This window comes from Xyrauchen texanus, chromosome 15 (assembly GCF_025860055.1).
Source record: "Xyrauchen texanus isolate HMW12.3.18 chromosome 15, RBS_HiC_50CHRs, whole genome shotgun sequence".
NCBI lineage: Eukaryota > Metazoa > Chordata > Actinopteri > Cypriniformes > Catostomidae > Xyrauchen > Xyrauchen texanus.
In genome coordinates, this window is record NC_068290.1 from 8566640 (window position 1) to 8594064 (window position 27425).

The following is a 27425-nucleotide window of genomic DNA, read 5'->3' on the forward strand; positions in this document are numbered from 1 at the left end:
TGCTCACCAAGACTGCATTTAAAACTTTGTGTGAACTCATTTTACATTTTAAAAGAACAGTTTTCTATTTGAATATATTGTAAAATGCAATTTGTGATCAAAGCTGAATTTTCAGCATCATTACTGCAGTCTTCAGTGTCACATGATCCTTCAGAAATCATTATAAGATGGTGATTTTCTAATATGGGCATATTTAAAGTGTATTTTACTCATTTAACCTGAACACATTTTTGCACGCACAAGGTATGTTGATGATAATGAGGCAGCATAAACACTAGATAAAATATAATCTAAACATTCATATTATTTTTATACCGTATTACATATCATATTTATATTAGACAGCATACAATTTAAATACCTGCTTAAGCCTAAACAACATTTAAATGTAACTAAAGCTAGTGGGAAACAGTCCCACTAGCAAAATATGTTCATGTTTATATAAAATACCATGTCAAATAATGTAAGTAAAACTATATGACTTACTCATCCGAAATTGTATCCTCGGCTGGATCAAGCCAATCTTCAAAATACAAATGTTCATCGGAGTCCCGCTCTTCTGAGGAAAATTTTAACTCTTCGTCACTATCCAGGAGTTTCCTCACCTGTGTATCGTGCGATCTTCCAAACATGCAGAAAAGTGAATGAACTTTATGTTTTTAAGGCACAGTCGGGGGCATTCACCATTTGCATTACCGTATGTATAGTGCCCTCTGCCCGTGGGTGTGATCACATTAAGGATAGCTGAGCCAGAAGAAACTGTACATCGCTTTGTTTCATACAGATTACTTTGCAGGAGAATATTTGTTTTAAATTTTAATTGTTTTATGTAAAAGTAGACATTTTAATCTTTCTTTAGACATATGTTTCATGTTTGTGTGAAAAGTATTCGTGGAGTTTAAGTTCATTTTAGTGGCGTGTTTCAGAAATATGCCGCGAACCCAGAGACTGCCGGAAGCTCACCCTTTTTATTTTCTTTATTTTACCAAAGCACAAGGTTTTGTTGTTATTGCGAGTGTACACAAATAAAAGTAGACCCTTTATAGTCTCTAATGATGAGTGTTTTATGTTGTTTCCGCTGTAATGACGGAAAAATCCAGCAGGACGCGCCGGCGTGTCCGTCGACCCCAGAGTGTTAAAGGTAACACACACATATTTCTGTTTGATAAGCACATGTCGGAATCTTGTGATTACAGCAATTCCGACATGATATGAATTCATCAATAGACCCTGACAAGTGAACAGAACGTTGTTGTGCATCAGGAATAACAGTGAGCTATGGGTGCTGCCAAATTGTCTCTGGTGCTATGCGTTGATACAAATAAAGGGGGAATTCACTAAGAAATCTGTGGTTTAGCGCCTAATTCACTAAAGAAATTATGCAGATCAGGCAACAGTGCAAACACGGCCACAGAATCGCTGCTATGTGCAATTTGCATGCACAATTCTGATCTTGCGGTCCGATTGCAGCAGACCACCATTATCTGACACATCCTACTGGGACTGTACATAATCACTGTGACCTGAATCATCTCTTAACATGACAAAAGTGCTTTTGAGTACACCGCGCATATGGATATAGGCTTTGCCAGGTTATAACGCTCTTCTCCATGATTTGATCATTATTTTTATGAATTTCTGCTGATATGATCGATCGAAAATGTGCACAAACATCTCTTTGAAATAAAATAGATTTTGCTGCCTGCTTCCCCATACTGCCCCAATTCCAAAAAAGTTGGGGCAGTATGAAAAATGCTAATTAAAACAAAAAGGAGTGATTTGTAAATTATATTCACCCTTTGCTATACAGAAAGAACTACAACTGAACAGTATATAGATTATATTATATTATAGATGCAGCTTCAAGTACCTCAGTGTCAACATCACTGAGGAACACACATGGTCCGTTCATACTGAGGCCGTTGTGAAGAAGGCTCACCAGCACCTCTTCTTCCTGAGATGGCTGAGGAAGTTTGGAATGAACCACCACATCTTAACACAGTTCTACACCAGTACTGTAGAGAGCATCCTGACTGGCTGCATCACTGCCTGGTATGGCAATAGCACCGCCCACAACCGCAAAGCCCTGCAAAGGTTGGTGCGAACTGCCAGATACATCAACAGAGGTGAGCTTCCCTCTCTCCAGGACATCTATACCAGGCAGTGTGTGAAGAAGGCTCAGAGGATCATCAGGGACTTCAGCTACCCGAGCCATGGGCTGCTCTCACTGCTACCATAAGCATTAGTACCAGCACCAGCAGACTACATGACAGCTTCATCCCCCAAGCAATCAGACTTTTGAACTCTTGATCACTCACGATATCAGCACTGCACTTTATTATTTTAGTAGTCTAACACTGGACTGTCATAATTATATTTCTCTTAAAAATACACTGACAACTGACTATTGACCAACAGCCTGAATGTCTATACAACCTTACTGCGCATGTATCTATATTATTTTTTATTGTATATTGTGTTTATTGTAATCTACATTGCATATTATTATTTGTATATTTTGTTGAGTAATTATTTACATTTATGCATTTGGCAGACACGTTTATCCAAAGCGACTTACAGAGCCCTTATTACAGGGACAATCCCCCTGGAGCAACCTGGAGTTAAGTGGACACAATGGTGGTGGTTGTGGGGCTTGAACCAGTGTCCTTCTGATTACCAGATTACCAGTGATGTGCTTTAGACCACTACACCACCACCACTCCAATTATGTGTATATTAGTTTTGTAAATTGTGTTGTGTAAGCCTGATGTTTATTGTAGATTAATATATGTCTCTGTCATAACTGCCTATGTTGCTAAGAACTGCACCCAAGTCTTTCCACCACTGTTGCACTTGTGTATATGGTTGAGTGACAATAAAGGGATTTTATTGCATTATATTTTTTTTATGGCAAGGAATTCACTAGAATGCAGACTTTATTTAAAAACATAATCATTTTTTTGCAGTGGAAGAACCGTCCGACCCCTGCTTACGTTACATAAAGGTCCATATTTTACGTCAGGGGTTCGGCAAATATGGGTATACACAAAAGGCTCCTGTTCTGTAGCTAAATCGGACTTTTACTTTGAAAGTTTCTAATCTAGTTTTTTTTTATCTTGCTTCACGTCGTCTCAACACCCAACGTCATTTAGTAACTGCAGAATGCACGCTATCTAAACTCGCTGTTTTATGCAGGTAATATGTTCTTTTACATTATTTTTTAAGTAGTGTCCATTTCATTTAACGATTTAGCTGTCTATTTATGCTCTGGATAAACATTGTCTGAGTGTTCTTTGCCACTGTCTTCCTCTAGTTTATTGTTTATTAGTTGTGAAAGGCAAGTACGTTTGAAACTGCAAACATGTATTTACACAATCTTACTTGGTTCTACTGTCTTCGCCACTATTACTACTATTACTATTACTATTACTACTACTACTACTACTACATATCTAACACATGTTTATTTTATTGTGAGACTTAAGGTAAACTTATGATACTCGCCAATTTTCGTGGAAAGACACATTTCCCTTCCTTTTGTTTGACTGAGATAAATGACAGCACAATCATCTTATCTGGGCCACAACCCTGTTACTCCCATCAGGGTTCACTCCGTGCAGGCCACTAGCCAATATTTTTTCTTGGACTCAAAATTTCACCATGAATGTGACTTGGTTCTCTTTTGTTTATGTTCTTCTTGGATTTAAAAAAATAAATAAATCTTTAATTACCAGTAAGAATGATTATGTTGTCATGTACACATTGTCCCACTGTGATATAAATGTTTATCCATTGTTGTTTTAAGATTTTGGTCAGTCCTGTTTCAGGTGGGGAAGTGGTTGGAGCTGAATGCAGAAGATTGTAGCAGTGTTGGGTGGGGGGATTGGGGGTCTGTCTGCCTGCCATCATCTCAGCAAGAGTCCTAATGTCTCAAAGGTATAATAAACTATTACTTTACTAACACTTAATATATTACATTTTGAATTAAAAAAATCAATAGCATAAAGGAATAGTTCACCCATAAATGACAATTTTCTCATAATTTACTCACCCTCATGCCATCCCAGATCTTTCTTCTGCTGAACACAAACTACATTTTTTAGAAGAATATTTCAGCTCTGAAGGTCTATACAATGCAAAGGAATGGTGACTAAAACTTTGAAGCTCCAAAAAGCACATAAAGGCAGCATAGGCAGGTTTTGGGTGAGAACAGACCAAAATATAACTTTTTCTCTCTCTTTAAATCTTCACTTCAGCAGTCTCCTTGACGATCATGATTTGAAGTTTGATTACAATTCCTAACACCATCTCTGTGCATGAGTTATGCTGACTTTGTGTTTTTTGGTGCTTCAAAGTTTTGGTTACAATTCACTTGCATTATGGACCTACAGAGCTGAGATATTCTTTTAAAAATCTTTGTTTGTGTTCTGCTGAAGAAAGTAAGTCATGCACATCTGGGATGGCATAAGGGTGAGTAAATGATAAGATAATTACAATTTTGGGGTGAACTATTCCTTTAACTTTTATTTATTTAGTTCTTCATATCAATCAAACGTGAATAAGTTTAGCGTAAACATCACAAAGAAAACATGCATTTCCTGTTGAACTTTGGATCCAGCATTTTCTCTTTGAAGTTGATCATTTTCAATAAGGCATTTTTGGAGAAAATAGACTTTATTCACGGTAGCACCATCTTTGAATTTTATGGGGAATTACAATGAGGCTGTGAGGGATAGACTTGCATCTCTTCAATGGCACGCATGGTATAAAGCTGTAAAAAGCTCCTAGATCACATCTGATTTTCCACAGCTCATGTTGTCTGGAGTTTTTTGTAAACTAAATGTTCTTGAAAAGATGTTCTTTTTAATATTTTGTCTGTGGAAAGATCCCAAAATGTTTTAATGCAGTACAACCCATTGAAATGACTGCACATCTATCCCTCACAGCCTCGTTGTCATTCCTGTAAAAAATCAAAGCGTGCTGTGAATAAGGTCTATTTAACTTTATATAGTGGAGGTCCCAATATATAAGACCCCACAGTCAGGGGGAGGGGGGTAGTTAATTATTAACTTTCTTAATAATTGTGCCCAGTAACATTTGCTTTAAGTCAATTTGAATTTGTCCACTGAATGCAAAAATTCTTATTGAGAGAACAAATCATTTCTTGTTCAGCCAACTATTAATTCACAATATGAGATCTTTTGTCACCATTTCAATGTTATATTTGGTTTTGAAATTAATTAACAGTGGCAACAAAAACAGCATAAAGTCAGCAAACAGAAAATAAATAAGCCTATAACACTAACCACATAATTTATTCATGTTGCAATACATGCTGGGAACTTGCAAATCAGTAACATTATTACATTTGATGTCGATCGTTCTGACAACACTTTTAGGCTAATTGGGACAGCATTTGGTGTAAAATTGTTGGTCTAATATGTGTTTTATGTAGATGAAAAATAATTTGCATTGTATCTGTGACCCAAAAACCCATAAGCTGGATAAAATGTTATAATTTTACAATAGTTTATGGTTAATATTGCAACAGTTTTTCTATAAAGATTGATTGTTTGATTGAATAGATAATTTTTTTTTTACTTGGTTGAGAGAGGCAGTGGTATCGGGACGTGACCCAGGTCAGACTCAATCCTACGTCTCTAAGATGCAGGCTGTATCCAAAAGCGTAGGCAGCTGACTTGCTGCCTAATCCGTTAGTGTTTTAACCGACAGCGTTTTTGAATCAAGGAAACAAAGGAAATGATGGAAACTGGTCTCAGAACAGTTTGAAAAAAGCCTTATTTTCATCTTACCTTCCTATACAGCATCTGAAGGCAACATTTTCCAGTTTTCGGATGCAGCGAACAAAAACTTATTCTCACTACATCACTCTTACTCATGTAATGTAGGTCGTGCTGCTGGAGGGAGGTGGAAGGTGTGGCGGTTGGTTAAGCACAACACGGAGGGAAGATGGAGCGGTGTTTGAGCATGGACCACGAGGGGTGCGACCTGCAGGAGCTGTCGGCCGGAACACTTTGAATATGGTATATGTACATGTCTGCCAACACATATATAGTTAAAAGAATTTACTTTCACTGTTTCAAAGTGTCTCTTTAATTGTGTAGTCAAACAATCTAAAAGAATGTTCTGAGTTCAAAATACTGTACACTCACTGAGCAATTTATTAGGGAGACCTGTACACCTACTTATTCATGCAATGATCTAATCAGCCAAGTTTGTGGCAGCAGTGCATAAAATCCTGCATATCTTCATGCAGGAGCTTCAGTTAATGTTCACATCAACAATCAGAATGGGGAAGAAATGTGATCTTGGTGATTTCAACCTGATCTCCTGCGAGTTTTATGCATGCAGCATAGGGTTGCACGGTTTTTTCGGTACTAACGAAGTAACGTGATGCCACAAATATTTAAATGGTACGATATCGTCTTGTTACTAATTTCAGTACCATATTACAGTATGCTGTCATTAGCAAAGTGATCTATGATGTGACAGTTTTACGACAATTTGAAAATAAAATAAAAAAAAAACTCTGGATATGGGAAAATTTGATAAATCATCAGCAGAAGGAAGTAATTTAATTAAATTACTTAAGTTACAGTCACATGCACTGCATATTACAGAATGAACAAGAGGTTCCGCTCTGTTTTCTGCTTCACGCATGCATAGTCGCACTGACACACAAACGCAACACACACTGCTGATGTTTAATTTTCATCAAGATTTATTAGCGTATAAACAGCTGATAACACTTAAATGAACTCCTCCGGTGCAGCTTGGATATTTCAGCTGGAGTGTCAGGATGGGAGTATCCCTGCATTAATGGATTAATGCATTCATATAACTAACCAGTCAAAAACAGGGAGAACTCCAAGGTCTGTCAAAATAAAAGTTCCACTAAAATGAAACCTCTATTCAACTGGATGCATGAAAATATATAACTGTATTAACATTTTATATTTAAAAAGTAGCAATAATACTCATAATAACAATTATATAATATTAAATGGTTGTATTATTTTTATGTATAAACAATATCACAAACAATAATCACATTTATCAGCATGTTGTGATTCAGCCATAGCAGCCTTTTAATATCACAATTAATAATTATAATTTAAATATAAAAGATAATTCATTTCAAGGCATTTTTATCCCTCACAATTTGAAATAAGAGGGCTATGCTTTCACTTTGTGGCTTTTAAGCCCCAAGCCCCCCATTAATGTCTGACTCTGGATAAAAGTAAGGAACTAATATATATATATATATATTAGTTTTTGCTCAGAATAAACCGAAATGAAAAACATTTCATTTTTATTCCGACTTTAATAAAGTAACTCAATTAATGCATTTTACGTAAAAAGAAGACACACCATGTTTTTTTAGATGCTCTTTAAAGGAATAATATACCCACAAATTATAATTCACTCATTGTTCACTTACCCTGATGCAAGTCGTGTGGATTAATTTTATGCCGCCTAAATGTGACTAGAATGTGGCACCCATGCACTTCCATTATAAGGACCTAACAGAGCTCTATCTTCTGCTGAAGAAAAACAGTCATACACATCTGGGATGGCATCAGGGTAAGTGAATGAGAGAATGTTAATTTTTGGGTTAAAATTAAGGGTTAAAAATACCCCTAAAAATGTAGATCCCAGAGGCAAATATTGCCACATAATAAAAAATTAATATCTGACCCTGCTTTTATTCTTCCACATATCATGTGAAAGCTTTACATGATCATGACAGGAGCTGAAAAATTGGATATACTGTAGCTTGGCACACAAGGTTAGTAAGCAAATGTATCGCAGTAAATTCATGTAAACACTTATAAGGTTTAAGTATTAAAGCTCTACTTCTAAAACCGTGTGGATTTTAAAGTTTATTCTGGTGCAATGCTTTTGCCTTCAGACTTCCATTGTCAGTCAGTGCACTACTATAATGCTTTTTCCTTCTTTTTTTTTTTTTTTTTTTTTTACAAACTTAGGAATAGTTTAAAATAATTTTTTTGTGGTAAACCTTAATAGATCTTCTATTAAACCCAAAGCATTTATTTAAAACCACCAAACTTGAGCTAATGGCAGTGTTCTAGTATTCATGTGGCCACAAGATGGCACAAATATACTGTTAATAGAAGAGATTCCTTTGTTGTTTACCATTCTACCCCACCGTTTATATCTAATATTGTTTGAATATTCTTACACGTACATTATCTACTCTGATTTACTTACATTTTCTGCTGAAAGTGTGCAGATCCTATTTCATGGCATACAAATAACTGGTAAGACTAAGTACCTGCCAATGAAATGTAGTATTTATGAAGAACTTTTCCCCAGGCGCTTAGAGATTAATGCCTATATTTATGAATGTAGAATATTGTGTACTAGTTATTATTTCTTATTGAGTTATTGCCTTATGCAGGTGTCTGAGTTGGGTCTTGAATCGGAAATCCTTCCAATTACGAAGGATCACGTGGCTTCAAAGAACCGCTACCTCTATGTGAAGGGACAACTGCACAAGATGCCATCAGGACTCGGGTGAGAGGAAACACAATTGTGTGTCATCTCTGATTTGATACATAAGTAACTATATCAAGTCTAAAAGGAATAGTTCACCAGAACATGAGAAATCTGTCTTCATTTACTCACCCTCATGTGGTTCCAAAGCTCTATGTAACACAAAAGGAGATGCTTGGCAGAACGTAAGGGGATGACAGCTTCATTCACCTTTGAACTCGTTTCTACCTGGTATTAAGATGCATCTCTGGTGATCCGATCACGTGTGGTCTGGCGGACACATCGCTGTTTACACCGGGTCACTTAAATGCGTCTCCTGTGACCACTTGTGATAGAATTTGGAGGGAGGGTCTCTGTTTCGTGACAACATACCTCTGTCACTTTCTCAGCGTGTTACTGCATCATATTAAAGTGCAACAAATTCAGAAAAGATGAAGAGTAAAGAAAATGGTGTTCTATTTCTCCCAAAAGCAGTTGAAATGCAATCGAAGCACATACGCAACTTGTCAAGCTGAAATGATCGATTATTTAGTGGGTTACTTATATTAAATGAGCTTTAGGTGTTAGTGCTTCACGTCTGTTTTGATATAATATCTGTGAAGTTCTTGTTATTCTGTATGTATCCGCTATTTAAAATTTTCTGATCGGACGGTAATTTCCTTTTTAAAGCAGCTCGTTACCGGCAAACTTTAAACTCCTATTTTAGCACATCGGTTGATTGACAGGTGAGGGGTGGAGCTTCACTGCTGCCTGGACGCATGCGGATTAGTGATTAGCGTTTATACCTCAAATGCGATCTGGTAACATGCATTTTTGACCACATTCGTATGTTGTTTCTGTGATCCAATCACAAAACGGTTTAGACCCTGTTAAGACCTGTATTTAGGGATCGGATCACCCAAAAAGTGAAAGCGGGTCTTTATTGTATAATTTTCCTATACAGTGAAAGTGAGTGGTGTCTGGGGCTGTCAGTCTCTAATATTCTTCCTAGCATCTCATTTTGTGTTCCACAGAAGAATGTCATACATGTTTGTAATGAACTGTGCATAAGTAATGATGACCATTTTCATTTTTGGTTAAACTATCCTTTTAAATATTCTATTTCTTCTATTACTTTAGTGGAGTTCTGCGCACCATCCCTCCTTTCTCTCATCCTATAGTCCAGAGTGTTTTAAAGGAGATGCTGATCAGTAAAGGGAAAGAACAGGATGAATCTGTTCATGGATTTGTTTCTAGGCGACTTGGCTCTGAGGTGAGACCTAACACTAGAGGTTCGATGACCTGTTATACAACACGTGTTGTCGTTGTGCTGTACGGTGCGCTTCACTGCCACTCCAAATCAGGCTCAAATGTATGGCGGCAAGGGGAGAATCTGAAAAAGATTTTGTTGTTTGTTTAGTTAACCGTGTGTGTGTGTGTGTGTGTGTGTGTGTGTGTGTGTGTGTGTGTGTGTGTCTCTCTCTCTCTCTGCAGTTGGCAGATATAGCCATAGACAGCCTGTGCAGAGGGGTGTTTGCTGGGGACTGCAGGCAGTTGAGTGTGCGCTCTTGTTTTCCGCCTCTTTATGAAGCAGAGCAGGCGTGGGGCTCCATTGTGCTGGGCATGCTTATTGGTTCAGGTGAGAGCTCAAGGAGAATTTTCCGGGTTTGCTACAAGTTAAGCTCTATCGACAGTATTTGTGGCATAATGTTGCTTGCCTCAATAAATTATTTATTCTTCCCTCATTTATCTAAAAAAAAAAAAAACAGGCAAATAGTCCATACACTTTCAAATACACAATGTTTCAAAAGAATAGCCACAAAATGTAAAAATTAAAAACGGCATTTACCAGTTTACATGTTGTCATTTCAATTAAGTTGCAATATTGGATATAGCTTTACACAGGTAATGCTAGAAAGTGATTTTATCACGCTAAAATCATGTTATCAAATATAATGTTACTGCTTGTGGTAGGGTTGTAATAAATTAAAGGGATAATTCACCAAAAAGGAAATTTCTCTCATTTACTCACCCTCATGCATCCTAGATGTGTATAACTTTGTTTCTTTTGCTGAACACAAACATTTTTAAAAGAATATCTCAGCTCTGTAGGTCCATCAGTTTCTTACGCACATCTATCATATCGCTTTTGAAGGTATGGATTACTTTTATGCTGCTTTTATCTGCTTTGACCTAGAGTTCTTGCCCCAATACACTTGCATTTATGTGCGTTGCTCTGTCCTGTCTATATTGTGTTAGTGCATTATTACTTTCAGAGCCACAAAATGTGGATTTCAGAGCCCCAAAATTCCACTTTTGTGGAATTAAACAGCCCATGGAACCGGGTATTTGTGAACAGAGGAGAAGTTAAAAAGAGCAGCACATTATACAGCTGTTGTGAATGTAAACACTGCAACAAACAAACTTCATGCAGATGTTGGCAAAATAAAAGCTTGACGGTTTAGAACACATTGTTTTAACTGGGCCACATAGCAATGCACTGTGCAAGTTAGGATTTTATTACAGAAATGTATTACTATTGTATAATAATAATAATAATAATAATAATTCATATAAAATAATAATATTATAATAATATAATATTCAAGTTGACTGAGTTCAAAAAATAATGATAATGAATAGTGGGCTGAGACCCTATCACAAAGTAAACAGAAATGTGTATACATTGGACGGGTACAATGTGAATACAAAGAAGACTGATTTTTTTACTTTTCTTTGTTTTGTTTCTTTGTGTGTTTGTTTGTATTTGTGGAAAAAGGTCCAATTTAATTTCTTTTTAAGAGGACCAAAATGTGAACCCTCAAAGAGTGGCCTTTGTATTGGCATTAGAACATGGACAAATCATTACCTAATTTTTGTCAAAAGGAATCACTTACTGGTTTTCTGTTTATCAAATCGCAATCGTTTTCTAAATAATAATACATTTTTGTCCAAATTGTGCAGCCCTAGCTTGTGGCTATACCAGAGATACCCAAACTAGGGCGTGCGGGCTAAAGTTGGCCCACGATGACCTTTGATTTAGCCTTGACGTATGTGACAAGAGGGGGAAGCTTTTTATTGCATTAATTTAGCAGATTGCAGAGTAATGGTTGTTTTTTATTTTTTTTACTATGAAATCATAGAGGGGAACCAGGGCAACTTTAAAAATTTTATATATTACAGTTTGCAGAGCCTGAAATTTGGCGTGGATATTGCGCACAATTTTAATAATTAAAGCAATTTCCACGTTTATAATGTGGGAAATTCCCACACAATTTTTTTGGAATAAAATTACCTGTATATGAGGGATGAGTTAAAATTATTTTTTGTGGTAATCAACATTATGCCACATGCTGTTGATTGGGCTTAACTTTTATTGAACCCAGAACATCTTTGACCTCGCTGACTTCATAGAAAATATCAATAAATATTGTTTGGTATTTTTTTATATTATTTAAGGAGGTGGTCATAAAGTAGTCCCCTGTGAGTTGGCTAAGAGAGCATCAGAAGAGTCTTGGACTCAATGGTCTTTGAAGAGAGGCATGCAATCACTCCCAGAAGCACTAGAGGACACACTGAGGAGACGAGAGCGAGTGGATCTTCATCACCAGGCCAATGTGAAGAGTCTGAACATGGATGGGAGAGGCTGGGAGGTGAGATACAAGAAGCTTCTCTATCATAACTACAACAAGCTTTTCATATCTTGACTGCATTGGGCTGACCAAATGTCTGTTTGTTGAAGTTCGTCAGTGATGATGGAAAAAAAACAAGGTATTTTTGTTTTCTTATATTTTGGATATAGATAAAACTGGAAGATGGGTCATGTTTGAAAGCAGATCATGTGATTTCTGCCCTTCCTGCAACGGGTAAATGCACTCATTGAACAATGGTGTACTCCACTTCATTTAATGAAATTAGGTTAGTTTTACAGCTGTAGCACAGGGTTCCCAAAGATACTTAAAAAGTCTTAAAAGTCAGTTTTCCAAAATGTAAGGTCATAATAAGTCTTAAGTATCTTAAATGATTCAACAGAAGTCTTAATTATCATTTAAAGAGGTCTTAAATTTGGGGGGTGGAAAGACAGGAATAGTGATATGACCTAATGTGATTATCAAACTTCAAAAGAATATGATCTAATTAAATAAATGCATGCGCTGCATCCTTCAAAGTGAAAACACTGCACTGTATTTTCTCCAAGCGCGCGGGGGCTTGTGAGTGTTTTCAGCTGTTGCAGAGCAGTCCACAATCATTAAGCCATAGTGGAAATTTATGACAAGCAATTACTAATGATCAACTGTTGATGATGATGATATAGTGTTACAAAAATGACAATGTTTGCTTTTAATTGTTTATATTGTAATATGTTGTAGAGTATTGTAGATTTGTATTTTATTTCCTTTGTGTTTGAATGAGGTCTTGAAAAATGTCTTTTAAAAGTGTTAAATTAGTTTTTAAAACTCTGCAGCAACCATGTAGCACCATGTTTCTAAATATCTTTACCAGCCTTGGCATCGGTGCTGCCCCCTGCTGCTCAACCCCTATCAGAGGAGCTGCGATCCATCGCTTCTGTGACTGTTGCTGTGGTGAATTTAGAATATGAAGGCTTCATCCTTCCCGTAACAGTAAGAACTCGCTTGGTGATCTTAACCGACAGTAGAGACAAAAGATGGAGGTCATAGTATAAAACACTATATCGAACCTTAGATGTTCAGTTCATACATTTTCATGATCCAGAGGATATGTTTACATTCCCTGCAAGATCTTTCTTAAATGCACTATGCCGGGAAATAGTATGTGAACCCTTTGGAATTAGCTGGTTTTCTTTATTAATTGGTCACAAAATGTGATTTCATCTTCATCAAAGTCACACGTGTAGGCAAACACAATGTGCTTGAGCTAACAACACGCAGACAATTATAATGTTTCATTTCTTTATTGAACAAATCTCATTAAACTTTCACAGTGCTGTATAAAATAGTAAGTGAACTCTTTTGCAGATTAGACCTGCACATCGTTCAGAAGGAATTTTGGCACATTCTTCGACTGGGCCGCTGCAAAAGGTGGATTTGATTTTGTTTTTAAGCCATTCTGTAGGTGATTCACTTCGATGTTTATGATCTTTGTCCTGCTGCATCATCCAACTTCTACTGAGCTTCTCCTGGCACACATCCACCCTGACATTATCCTGTAGGCTATCTTAATAATCTTGGGAATTAATTTTTCCCTCTGATGGCAAGCGGTCCAGGCCCCCAAGCAGCAAAGCAGCCCCAAGTCATGATGATCCCTCCACCCTACTTCACAATATCTAAGCACTTTGAGATACATTTTTAACCCTTTCCAGACTTATGCAAAACAACAATCTTGATCTTGGTCTTCTGAGGATATCTTTTTACAAGGCATGGTCCATGTTAGCAGATACTAATTGTTAATAGCAAACTCAAACTGTTGAGTGCTCTAACCCACACCTCCAATCTCGTCTCATTAATTGGGTGCCAGGTTTTCCAACTCCTCACTCTTATTAGCTTTTGTTGACATCATTAGCCTAAGGGTTCAAATACTTTTCACAACCTACACTGTGAATGTTTGAATTATATATTCAATATGTACACAAACAATACAATAATTTGTGTGTTAATAGTTAAAACAGATTGTGTTTGTTCATTATTGTAAATTAAATGAAGATCAAACCAGATTTTAAGACAGATTTATACAGTAAATGTAGGTAATTCCAAAGGGTTCACATATTTTTTCTTGCCACTGAACATTCATCAAACCTCTGTTTATTATGCATGTGTTGGCATTATTATTAATAAATGTGTATATACTTTATGTATGTGGGCACATGGTGTGAATGTTTCAGGGCTTTGGACATTTGGTGCCTTCCTCAGAAGAACCAGGTGTGTTGGGGGTCGTGTATGACTCCGTTCCCTTTCCACAACACAATCGGAGTGGAGGACCAACAACCAGACTGACGGTGAGACCTCACCATATATATAGATGACTATTTTTATATATATATATAAACAGTATGTACTGTATGTGTATATATACATATACTCTGGACGAGGGAGGGGACAAGGGAGGGAAACATAAATAATTCAAATGGGGGGTACGTCCTGTAACAGTGTAGTACTCCCCCAAAAAAACAAAAAAATTTAAACGAGAGGGAAAAGGCCAATGCAGAGCGGCAGTGAGAGAGAGGAGAGAGAGATGAGGAAAAAAAAAAACCTACTCGCAGGTCCTCCGATACGCCATAGCTTGTTCCTCGGCCACTCCTCCACCCTCTATCGGACGACAGCTGGGCCTCTCTGGGTGGATCAGAGGCAGACCTCCAGCCTCTGGCGGACGGAACATCCTGTCACGTTCTCGGGGAACAGAAGGGGTCTCCCCCGCCCCTGGCAGCGGTTCTCCCACTCCATGCGGTTGGCAGCGAGCCCCTCCCGCTCGCATTTCAGCGTCCGGTAGGCGACTCCTGCGCCACTGGCAGTGGCCCTGACCGCTGACTATAGCCCCTTCTCCCCTCGCGGTCGGCGGCAATCGTCCTCTTCCAGGCGGCTGGGCTCCTCGTCCCCCGGCAGATGGCCGCGGCTGCTCCGTTGGACTGGCTATTGTTTTTAATGTATGTGACAATGTTCATGATATTACAGACACCATCATGTCTTATTAAAATTTTTGTGAGAACAATTGTGTTCAAACCAAAACAGTACGTATATATCCAAATAATAAGTGGCTCACTAAAGATCTTAAAATATGCCTTAATGAGAAACGGGTGGCCTTTTATGAAGGGTGATAAGGAATTAGTTAGAGAGAAGAATAGAGAACAACTGCTAAACTTGAATATAAGAGGCTTTATTAAGGGTAATGCAAAGCAGGCATGGGAGGGTTTGAATGTCATGATGGGAAGAAAGGGGAAGGAAATATACACCACTCCTTCATATAATGCATCTTTTGCAGATGATTAAAATGTATTTTTTTGTAGGTTTGATTCTGGTGAATGTATATGTGAATCTTTACATTTACATTTACGCATTTGGCAGACGCTTTTATCCAAAGTGACTTACAGTGCAATTATTACAGGGACAATCCCCCCAGAACAACCTGGAGTTAAGTGCCTTGCTCAAGGACACAATGGGGGTGGCTGTGGGGTTAGCTTTAGCCACTACGCCACCACCACTCCATCTAGATTGCATACTGTTTGTCTCGTATTAAGCCTAATATGGCACCTGGACCTGATGGGCTGATTGGGTGGGTTTTGAAAGACCATTTATTAATTGACTGGGGTTTTTACCCAACTATTCCAGCATTTTGATAAATGCAAAAACAGTACCAAATGTATGGAAAATATCTACTGTCATTCCCATACCAAATAAACCAGGAGCTAAACAGTTAAAGGATTGTAGACCAATTGCCCTCACATCTGTATTAGGAAAATGCATGGAAAGAGTAATTATGAGGCATCTAATGAATTCTGTGAGTGACTTGTGAGATAATTTGCATATAGAAAAGATAGAGGTACTAATGATGCTGTTGTTAACTTTATATAATTCAGTGGCTGAACATGTACAACAAAATACAAACTAGGCTAGGATTTTGTTTTTAGACTTTACGTCAGCTTTTAACACAATGAAAATCCATGTTCTTATTCAGCGATTGATTAATTTGGGGATTAACGGGGGACTTATTTGGTGGATTAAAGATTTCCTTTCTAAACGTCAGCAAAGAGTGGTTGTTAATGGCAACATGTCTGGAACAATTATATCAAACACAGGAGCCCCACAAGGAACAATTTTATCACTGTTACTTCTAAATATCTGAAATATCTTTCAACTGTATTTGATATAATTGCAAGTGATTTTCTAGTACCAAATTAGCAATTTATCATGATTACTCAAAGATAAGTGATGGCTGCTGGAAATGGGGCCCGTCTAGATTGAAACTGACTTTTTATCAAATAGTGATGGTGCTGTTTTTTACATCAGTAATGTCCTGACTATACTTTGTGATCAGTTGAATGCAACTTTGGTGAATTAAAGTACAAATGTCCTTCCGAAGAAAATCTGTTCATTATTCCAAACCATTGGCCACTAGTGTGTGTGTGTGTGTGTGTGTGTGTGTGTGTGTGTGTTTATATACACCAATAAGCCACAAGCCCACAACATTAAAACCACCTGCCTAATATTGTGTAGCTCCCCCTCGTGCCGCCAAAACAGCGCCAACCCGCATCTCAGAATAGCATTCCGAGATTATATTCTTCAGTACAGAGCGGTTATCTGAGTTACTGTAGACTTTGTCATTTCGAACCAGTCTGGCCATTCTCCGTTGACCTCTCATCAACAAGGCATTTCTGTCCACAGAACTGACCCTCACTGGATGTTTTTTGTTTTTGTCACCATTCAGAGTAAATTCTAGAGACTGTTGTGCATGAAAATCCAGATCAGAATTTTCAGAAATACTCAAACCAGCCCGTCTGGCACAAACAATCATCCATGTGATTATCTAATCAGCCAATCGTGTGGCAGCAGTGAGGTGCTTCAAACGGTAACTCAGATAACCGCTCTGTACAGTTTTGGTGAGAAGAATAGCATCTCAGAATGCTATTCTGAGATGTGGGTTGGCGCTGTTTTGGCAGCATAAATCATTCTCTCTACTATTATACATAAAATAAAGTAGTGATCCTAAATGACCTAAGACAGGGAATGCTTTCTACGATTAAATGTCATGAATTGTGAATAACGTATTTTTTGCTTGTGTGTGTTGTTTAATTGTTTTATTTCACATTTACTTGTGTACACAAAGATAACTTAAGAACATTCAGTATATATGGTACAAAAATGTTTTAAAAACCACTAAAGAAAATGTTACATTATTTTCCAACATGATTTGTGAATATTCCAAAGAACATCTTGTATTCTTCAATGGATGTAAGAAAACCTTTTTTTACAAAGCAGTTAACTGACACAAATTTGTTAAGGACCTCAAAATAGTGCTGAATATTTCTTAATTTTGCAAGATTTTTATAAATCTTGATTTTTAAACTAAAACCATCCCAGATGTTCAATGTGGTTTTAGACATTTGGGAATATTGTCTTACCAAGGTGCTCTATATTTGTACACACATCCACCCACACACTGAATCACACAAGTGTGTTTAATCTCACATGGCTATTCTCAATAACTTGTGCATGTACATATTACATGTGAACCCTGAGTGTCTGCTGTATGCTGTTTCTCCTATGTTTTGAGGTTGGAAAGACAGATAGGTGAATCTTTGTTAGGGAATTAATCTGATGTCCTCACCCTAAGTGTGGTTGCGTGATCTGCTTTGGGGAGATGCATCTCTGAACCAAAAGCCCAAACTGCGATGAGTCTCGGATATAAATACTTCAGCTTTCCAATATCAGGAACTTATTACACACAGTAATAAAAATAGCCTCCGGTACTCTGTCCCTCACAACAATGAAAAATTGCTGTTGAATTATTCATTCTCACCCACTTAAATCATTATTAATTTAAAAGTGCCTTGCTTAGGACATGATGTTTTTTTCCCCAGCTAGAAAACAGCTGTGTAGTCAAGAGGCCAGAAATTTCCAAACAAGCATGAAATGCCATTAGAGGAGTAGAGATATGCTTTGAGCAATGTTAGGAACCTGACTAACATAATGAGATCAGTCACATGAATTTATGTTCTTATGACGATTCCAACTGTTATCATCATAAAAGCCAGTTTTGCCAGTGGTATAATTTTCTAGTGTAATTACTGCAGCTATTTGTGTGGTTTTTGAGAATGATTATGTGTGTTTGTATCAAGGTGATGATGGGAGGTGCGTGGTTTGAGCAGACGTTTGGTAATCTGGATGCAGTGACCAAGCAGATGCTGCTGGATCGGGCCATCCAGACAGTGACCGCTCACCTGGGTGTCAGTTCATCACCTGTGTGGAACCTGGTTGCTTTACTTAAGGTGAGATTTGTGTGTTGAAATTAAACAGTAAGCCCTGAGATTCTGTAAATTACAGTGATTTTTACCACCATAACAACCAAAAAAATCTATGCTTCTCTTTATATCTATACCTGCATTAAACGCCTACATATTACATAGGGTTTAAAGCAAAATTTTAAAGTAAAGCAGTTGTGAAGCACATAAACATCAAAACATTGTTTATTAATTACAAAGATTGTAATTAATAAATTGTATAAATTTGACATTTATAACACAAGATACTATAAAAATGTCCTGACTTGGCTTCCATTTGTAATGACAGTGTGGTTTAATTATGATGTATGCTGGTTACCCAAGACTGTAACAAAAATATGATGATAGCAAAAATGTATTTTGTAGGCTAGAATTCAATAAAATTATTCTAATTTAAGAGGACTCTGAATTAGGTGTTTGAAACCAACATACAAACCTCTGTGTGATAGTTTAAGTTTGTGGGCAATGGAGGAGTCACGAGGTAACAAACGGTCAGCGTGAGTATTTTATTCTCTTGCTTTCTCTGTTGTGTATAGCGTTTTGTTTCTTTTCACTCAGGCAATAATTAACTTTCAACATAAATGACTTCGAAAACACTCTAGATCTTGAACACTCCGTAGAACACACGCCAATGCAGTACTCTCGTTCTCTCTTTGCGGTGTTTCTCCCACACCGACACTCTGGCATGCCTTAACTTGTATGTGTGTGTGTGTGTGTGTGTGTGTGTGTGTGTGTGTGTGTGTATATATATATATATATATATTACACACACTGAGCACTTTATCAAGAAGGCCTGTACATCTACTTATTCATGTGATTATCTATTCAGCCAATGTGGCAGTGCCACAAAAATCTAAAGTAACAGTCAGAATCTGGTATGGCCACCAGCTGCATTAAGTTCTGCAGTGCATCATCTCCTCATGGACTGCACCAGATTTGCTGTGAGATGTTACCCCACTCTTCCACCAATCCACTTGCAAGTTCCCGGACATTTCTGGGGCGTATGGCCCTAGCCCTCATCCAACAGGTCCCAGACGTGCTCAATGGGATTGAGATCCAGGCTCTTCACTGGCTATGACAGAACACTGACATTCCTGTCTTGGAGGAAATCATGCACAGAACGAGCAGTATGGCAGGTGGCATTGTCATGCTGGAGGGTCATTTCAGGATGAGCCTGCAGGAGGGGTACCACATGAGGCAGGAGGATGTCTTCCCTGTAACGCATAGCATTGAAATTGCCGGCAAAGACAACAAGCTCAGTCTGATGATGCTGTGACACACTGCCCCAGACCATGACGGACCCTCCACCTCCAAATCGATTCCGCTCCAGAGTACAGGCCTCGGTGTAATGCTCATTCCTTTGACGATAAACGCAAGTCCGACCATCACCCCTGGTGACGTAACCGACAAAACCGTGACTCGTCAGTGAAGAGCACTTTTTGCCAGTCCTGTCTGGTCCAGCGAAGGTGGGTTTGTGCCCATAGGCGACATTGTTACAGGTGATGTCTGGTAAGGACCTGCCTTACAACAGGCCTACAAGCCCTCAGTCCAGCCTCTCTCAGCCTATTGCGGACAGTCTGAGCACTGATGGAGGGATTGCGCGTTCCTGGTGTAACTCGAGCAGTTGTTGTTGCCATCTTGTACCTGTCCCGCAGGTGTGATATTCGGATGTACCGATCCTGTGCAGGTGTCGTTACATGTGGTCTGCCACTGTGAGGACGATCAGCTGTCCTTCCTGTCTCCCTGTAGCGCTGTCTTGGGCATCTCACAGTACGGACCTTGCAATTTATTGCCCTAGCCACATCTGCAGTCCTCATGCCTCCATGTAGCATGCTTAAGGCACATTCACGCAGATGACCAGGGACCCTGGGTATCTTTCTTTTGGTGCTTTTCAGAGTCAGTAGAAAGGTCTCTTTAGTGTCCTACGTTTATATAACTGACCTTAATTGCCTACCGTCTGTAAGCTGTTAGTGTCATATCGACCGTGATGCATGTTCATTAATGTTTATGGTTCAGTGAACAAGAATGGAAAACATTGTTTAAACCCTTTTACAATAAAGATCGGTAAATGTATTTGGATTTTTACAAAATTATCTTTAAAATACAGTGTCCTGAAAAAGGGAAGTTTATATATATCAAAATGTTTGCTCAAACAACATGTATAATTGAATACTATTAAGACATACTCTAAAGTTCACCATGCAACGCTCCCTCCCCAGTCCACCCAGAATATTTGGTGAAAGCAGCTGTATTTGCATTAGCACATTGTTACTCATTTGACATCCAATAAGATCTGAATCATAGCAGATATTGTTTACATATAGAAATCTTTATAGAACAAGTGCCAAAACAGCCTGATTAATTTGAAGGGTCAGAAAGCAGACAGAGTCATGGCCCCTTTATTTAAATAAATGTTAGCATTTATATAAAGAAATTACTACAGATTTTTTATTCTCAAAGATTTTTCCTCTCTTGAGTCAGCCATGCATGACATCAGTTTTATCGATAATATCGTAGCCACTAGATGTCCTCAGTCTCCTCTCTGGGGTTCCGTCTGTTCTGACGTAAATCAAGGCAGATGGTCTATTTCTTTAAACATTACTCTTGACCTCTATTTCTGTGGTGCTGGGAGTAGAACAGAAGGGAATAGTCAGGAAGGGTGACTTGTTTTCAGGACATACAAGACAGACTGTCGTAGGGGTTGAGGGGAGCCAGCTGCTCCACTTCATTTCTGATTGAAAATATAATTAAAAATAAGTCAGAGTAAGATTCAAATGTCCACCTTTGTGCACCTGCACAGACACACATGCATGCTTGCATTCTTTCATGCTACATTGTCTTATTGAATACAATGTCTTATATACCTTCACAAAGAGACTACTGTATCTGGAATCTCATATTAGGAAGTCTTTTCCAGATGAATGCCTTTTTGAGTTTTGAGATGTTTCTTTATGTATTGTTGTTTATTAATCCATTTATTAATCTTTTTGTTGTGTTCAGAACTGCATTCCGCAATATCAATTAGGACACTGGCAGCGACTTGGTAAGCCAAAGTTTATTAATATATATACCCTTTTCACAGAGATTGATGCATTTCTACCTTAATTTAGCATGGTAAATCTAGCAAACAATTTACGTATGTACGGTTTTAAAAGTATGCTTTTATAACTTCTATCTTACCATGGCATTTACAAACAAATATTAAAAAGTAGTCAACACTACTGCAATGGAGTATTAAATACTACTGCTTAGGGAGTGACAATAAATTTGACATCTTTTTCTCTTCTGACAGCAGTAATCTCTCTTTTTGAAAAGTTGTGAGAATGTAATAGAGGGTATTTACTTCTGTACAACAGAGGCAACTTTTAAACCTGCTATAGTTTACGTCCATGTTCCAAAAAAAACATGTAAATGAAGGACCGTTTTCTGCCATTTTTTGTTTTCAGAGAAGATGAGGCAATACATCAGCAACCACAATCTGCCCTTGACACTGGTGGGAGCGTCTTACGATGGTGTCTCCGTCAATGATGTTATATTCAGTGGGCGCACTGCTGCTGAGGGTCTCGTTGGAAAAATTTGACTGAAGGTCGTTTAATTTTGACTGAATGAAATGCTTTTATTTAAGACAAAGATTTTAGGTTTTGTAATATTGTGAATCCTGGGATGGATTTGAAAAATGCACTCTAATATATACACTTGAATTTTGAATGGAAATTTAAGTGTTGGGATTGTAGTGTACAGCACATAGTCTAGAAATCTAATATTGTATTAATGATGAGTTCTAAATGTCGTTAAGAAAGTTATGCTAAACTTCCAGGCAGAAATGAGCTGCCAAATAATTTACTTCATAAATAAAACATCACAATTGTAGCCAAACAATTGTAGAACTTGTTTGGCTACAATTGTGAACACTCTGTCTCTGTGGCACATAAATTAAATGTAACTTTTATGTCAGTCTGTGGTAAATTTGAACTTTAGATGACATATATTATATTTTGAATTTTTCTTTACATCTTGGCTGGAATATTGTCAAGAGTTTCTGCCAGCATAATGTCCATTACATTGACGTGTCTTCAATGGCAAATTTAAGACTTATATTTTGCATTTGAACCGAGCAGCAGATTTGAAATAGTTATGGCAATCTGTATAGTTACTGACTTTCAAAGGGCAAAATATACTATTTCTCAGAGATCCAGAACTATAATGGTTGCTCTAGTCTCGTGCAATTTTGTTTTGGATACAGAAGTTTTGGAAGCAGGTCTTTTGTTAATCTGATGCGATTTCATTTCACATTAATGTTTTAGCACAGCTGTGCCTTTTTTCTTTTAAATCATCAGTGCTCATAAGGATCGTTCGGTGAATGTACTGAATTAAATTTATATTGTATTGTATCAAAATGGATTCCCATACCATTGAGATTATTTGCATTATTTTCAGCCTCGAGATTTCGTTCTGGGAGTGTTCATTGGGTGCGACGAAAGCCACATCTTTGCACGAGTGTGCTTGTAGTACAAGGAATATTACATTATAGCTTGTGGTTGATAGCTTGATAGTCTTGAATGTATAGTTTTGTAAAGCGGGTGATGTTAATTAATCATGTAATTCAAACAATTCCATTAAAATATTCTAAATTTATGAAGTATACAACTATTCAGTAAATCATAATTTATTTTTATACATATTATGTTAGAGATGATGCTCTAAGTATGATCAGCAATAAAAATAATTGAGATGTGCTTGATATGTTCCATGTAATGTGGTATTCAGTATAATAATAAAAGATAAGCTGGCTTTTGTATGCGTTGATGAGTAGACCGTGAATTCATCTAGCATTGGCAATGTGAAGAAGCCTGCGGCTAAACAGGAGTATACATTAATAAACACACAGCACAAATTAAATATTTCATGTGCCAATTACACAAGCCCACCCAACCCTCCAAGCCATTACCAAACAAATGGCGAGGTCACCTTGGAAATTACAGTTTGTAATGAAATGTTTTGTTTTCACCTCTGAGTGTGTTGACAGCTCAGTTGGAAAGTTGTTTTACAAAAGGCACATTGTCAAACATGCACAAAGAAAGATGTGGCTGCCAGCAACATTTAAATGTTTCTGTATGAGTCCCTGCTGGTTTTGTTATTTGTGCATTTTAAGTGATTTCCTGTCTGGCTTCACACTGCCACAGATTTTGATGCTGTCTGCCACTAATCATTATTTCAAATGTCATGGATTGACCGACATTAACGGTTTAGCTATTTTTTTAGTTTTCCTCCTTGTCTCTAATTCGACTCATCCACAAGACTAGTAGACAGTCAGTGTTTGTTTAACAGGACACCACATTATGATGATGCAGAATTAAAAACAAGAATATTAACAAACCCCTAACACTTAGGAGTGCAACTCGCCCTAACAGAAAATGACATTATGTGGTTTATAACTTTTATTGCAGCAGTTTCGAGTTGAAATGTCCATTGTGTGGTGCTAACAGCAGGTATAATTTTCTCCAGAAGAGATTAGGTTTATAGTTTTAAATTACCTAAACATGTCTCCCTACCCTAAATTTGAAAAGGGACGGCACAACTTAATAGCTCTCAAACAAGCTTGTAAATATAGTTGGTTATGTAATGCAAAAGTTAATATGTATTGCTGTATATCGCTTGCGCTATAGTAAAAGTGTTTAGATGTCGTATACGATTGCACTGTGTGAGAAATGGGGCAAAAAGTGAGCATTTATTAACTGATAAAATGCTGTTTACTCGTGATTTGTGTGAAAGTGAATAAAAGTTGTCCCCTAAGGTCATTTCACCAGGAGAGTGCCAAGATACTTCTAACAAGACACATGAAAGCATGGTTCAATGAACCAGGTTGCACATTGAGTTACATTGATGGAGGGATCTGAGCCATATAGCGACCAGAACATCGCAGAGACTTAGTTTTGGGCTCTTTTGACTAAGTAACTACCCCGAACACCCTAGCGACTACATGGCAATGTGCTTACTTCATGTTGAACATGCTGCTTCAATATCATGGCAGCAGGTTTTGTATGGGTAAGCACCACTTTATGATTATATTGCTTGTTTACTGTTCTGTGACTTTCCATTTTTATATTTCATGCCCCCACCGTCATTAACTTGATTAAAATAATGTAAAAAAAAATAAGATCAGCATATGGTTGTCTAAATTGCTCAAAAAGGGAAGCATATGGCTTTAAAAGAGAATATGGAACAGTATGAAAGAGACATTTTGGCTTTATTTGACAGTTATTTGATGTGTGAAGCAGTCTGTCCAAATTCCATCAGGACCCTCTGCCAAACTAATGACGCAATCAGAATTGTTAACTTTCAGGGGGCCTGGGTAGCTCAGGAAGTAAAGACGCTGATTACCACCCCTGAAGTCGCAAGTTCGAATCCAGGGTGTGCTGAGTGACTCCAGCCAGGTGTCCTAAGCAATCAAATCGGTCCGGTTTGCTAGGGAGTGTAGGGGGTAACCTCCTCTATCATGCTATAATGTGGTTCTCAGTGGGGTGCGTGGTGATTTTTGAGTGGATGCAGCAGAGAATAGCGTGAAGACTTCACACTGGCTGTGTTTCCGCAGTAATGTGCTCAGCCAGCCACTTGATCAATTGTGTGGATTACCGGTCTCAGACGCCGAGGCAACTGAGATTTGTTCTCCACCACCCATTTTGAGGCAAGTCACTACGCCACCACGAGGACTTAGAGCACATTGGGAATTGGGCATTCCAAATTGGTGAGAAAAGGGGACAAATAAAAAAAGAATTGTTAACTTTCCAAGATAGTATCAAATCTGCTTGGCATTCTTTTGCTTTGAGCAGAGATTTTTGTCTGGGCTACTTAAAAGGAATATTCTGGATTCAATACAAGTTAAGCTCAATCGATAGCATTTATGTTATAATGTTGATTACCACAAAAAAACAATTAGTCCACAGAAGAGGTTAGTTAGAGATTTTATCACACTAAAATCATGTTAAAACTTATATTGTTTCTGTATTTTTACGTTTAGGGATTGGGCCCATTCATTTTTATTGTAAAGGCCTTACTGGAACCCAGATATTGAATTTTAAAGAAATGGTGAGAAAAGTCTAAACTATTTTTTGTTGTAATCAAATGCTGTCAATTAAGATTAAATTGTATTAAACTCAGAATATTTCTTTAAGACAATTTTTTATTTAATTTCCTCTCAAAGTCAAATTCACTTTTAAACGTACAGATACAGAATCTAGCAATACTTACACCTGAAATACTCCATTTTGATTCGGTCAATTGTGGCATTTTGTGGTTAAATGTTTGTGTATGATGTCTGCTAAACTGTTTAATGAACTGTGGTCCCATAGGCTATATATTGTCAAACAGCATTTAGGATATTTTAGCTTTTTGCATATTTTAGAGGATATTTTTTGATCATTTGAAAATCAGTGTGTCTTTTCTCAAGGACTCTGTAGCTCTTCTGAATTGTCTTTATGAACGTTTCACCTCCATATTTCCCATATGCGTGACCACATGAACTGAGTCAGGAGGGCAGCAGTGTTGATAAATGGGCTTAATGTTCTTTTCTCCTTTAATGTCATTCCATGAGGCTGCAACACGCTCCCTCTATTGACTCCTCAGGAGCTCCAGGGTCCTAATGTATCAAAATCACAATCAAAATGGCATAAAATTATGATTCTAAAAGCTGTTTGGTGGACTCTCAAATTCTCCTGCCATCTGCATGTATATCATGCACAATCTTGGTCACATAATAAAATATTTGGCATCCGGATCCAATTCATAGAATAAAATATGATAATTAAGTCTTGTTTGTGTTTTGATTTGCTCTTTTAAGTTCAACAGAAAGCAGTGCATTACATAATGATTGCAAATCCAGTGGAACAGTCAGCCAGTTAGATCATGGGTTTATTTTAACCTCCATAAAAGCACAGTCAAAAAGCATTGATTTGAATCGTGTGTCCTAAATAAAGTTGCAGTATCTTGTTTTCCTCTGCAAGCAGGTATGTCATAATGCATACCTGCTAATTAAATAATAATGAGCTGGATATTAATCGTACATTTATATAGAATCTTAAAATAAATTATATATTAAGATTATATATAATGTACGCTTCCATAGCGTAGACAGGAAAGTATGGTGAGAGAGGGGAAATGGGATCGGGACCGCACCCATCTCTGACTCATCAGCTCTGCTTATATTTATTTTTAGCGTAACCCATGGAAACCCATCATATTGTAGACCTCACAGAGTTCTATAGTGGCTTATAAATATTAAAAAAAAACGCACTCCTTACATCTTACGGAACTTAAAAGGGTTCTTGTATGGATCATACTTAGGTAGGTTTCCAGTGGCATCATAATTAATTAAAATGTGCTCCTATGACATTTATATTGAACTCAAAAAATGAGTTCAATATTAATGAGAGAGATGTTTAATTGTAATTTGTTTTTAACAGCTGTTTTAGGGTTTGTTGACATTACATTGTCATGGCAAAGAAGTTGTAAATTGGATATAACTTTACACAGAAAAAGTAAGTGATTTTGTCATACTAAAATCATGTTAATGTGCATATTTTTGTTTACGCTTTGTGGCTATACTTTTAAATCAGTGAGTATTTTAATGTTTATGGATTGGCCAACATTCACTTCCATTGTAAGTGCCTCTCTGTAACCTCGATTGTTTTAAGAAAACGAGGTGCAAGTCAAAATAAAGTTGTGTGGTAATCAACATTATGCCACAAATGCTGCTGATTGAGCTTAACTTGTATTGAATCCAGAATATTCCTTTTAAAAAGGTTCTTTTATGACATATGAATCTTAAAAAGATTCTCTTATGACATCATATGGAACTTAAAAAGTTTTCCTGTGTCATCCTATACAGTAGAACTTAAAGATTCTCTTATGGCATCATTTAAAAATATTTATGTGATATCAC

At 37.4% G+C, this 27425-nt stretch overlaps 1 protein-coding gene across 3 annotated transcripts; it reads left to right on the top strand.

The window, feature by feature from the left end:
* The first annotated feature begins 3121 nt into the window (after positions 1-3121).
* On the top strand, positions 3122-27158 carry ppox (protoporphyrinogen oxidase). 3 transcript variants are annotated; one of them, XM_052144213.1, is made up of 13 exons: positions 3122-3195; positions 3806-3936; positions 5910-6044; positions 8444-8559; positions 9658-9790; positions 10012-10156; positions 11977-12170; positions 12320-12383; positions 13021-13139; positions 14378-14491; positions 18326-18475; positions 21488-21530; positions 21934-27158. In XM_052144213.1, the coding sequence occupies exons 2-13, from the start codon at positions 3850-3852 to the stop codon at positions 22065-22067; spliced, it is 1434 nt and encodes a 477-aa protein (XP_052000173.1). In that variant the 5' UTR covers positions 3122-3195; positions 3806-3849; the 3' UTR covers positions 22068-27158. The 3 variants fall into 3 exon arrangements, with proteins under 3 accessions (XP_052000173.1, XP_052000175.1, XP_052000174.1); XM_052144215.1 differs by having other exon boundaries at positions 3156-3195; positions 3828-3936; XM_052144214.1 differs by lacking the exon at positions 3122-3195 and having other exon boundaries at positions 3228-3936.
* The last annotated feature ends 267 nt before the right edge of the window (positions 27159-27425 follow it).

Excerpts from the sequence above, each read along its gene's own strand:
- ppox (XM_052144213.1), top strand. The coding sequence starts at position 3,850 with ATGCAGAAGATTGTAGCAGTGTTGGGTGGGGGGATTGGGGGTCTGTCT. Across the intron at positions 6,045-8,443 it reads GCCGGAACACTTTGAATATG|GTGTCTGAGTTGGGTCTTGA; the intron begins GTATATGTACAT and ends TGCCTTATGCAG. Across the intron at positions 9,791-10,011 it reads CTAGGCGACTTGGCTCTGAG|TTGGCAGATATAGCCATAGA; the intron begins GTGAGACCTAAC and ends CTCTCTCTGCAG.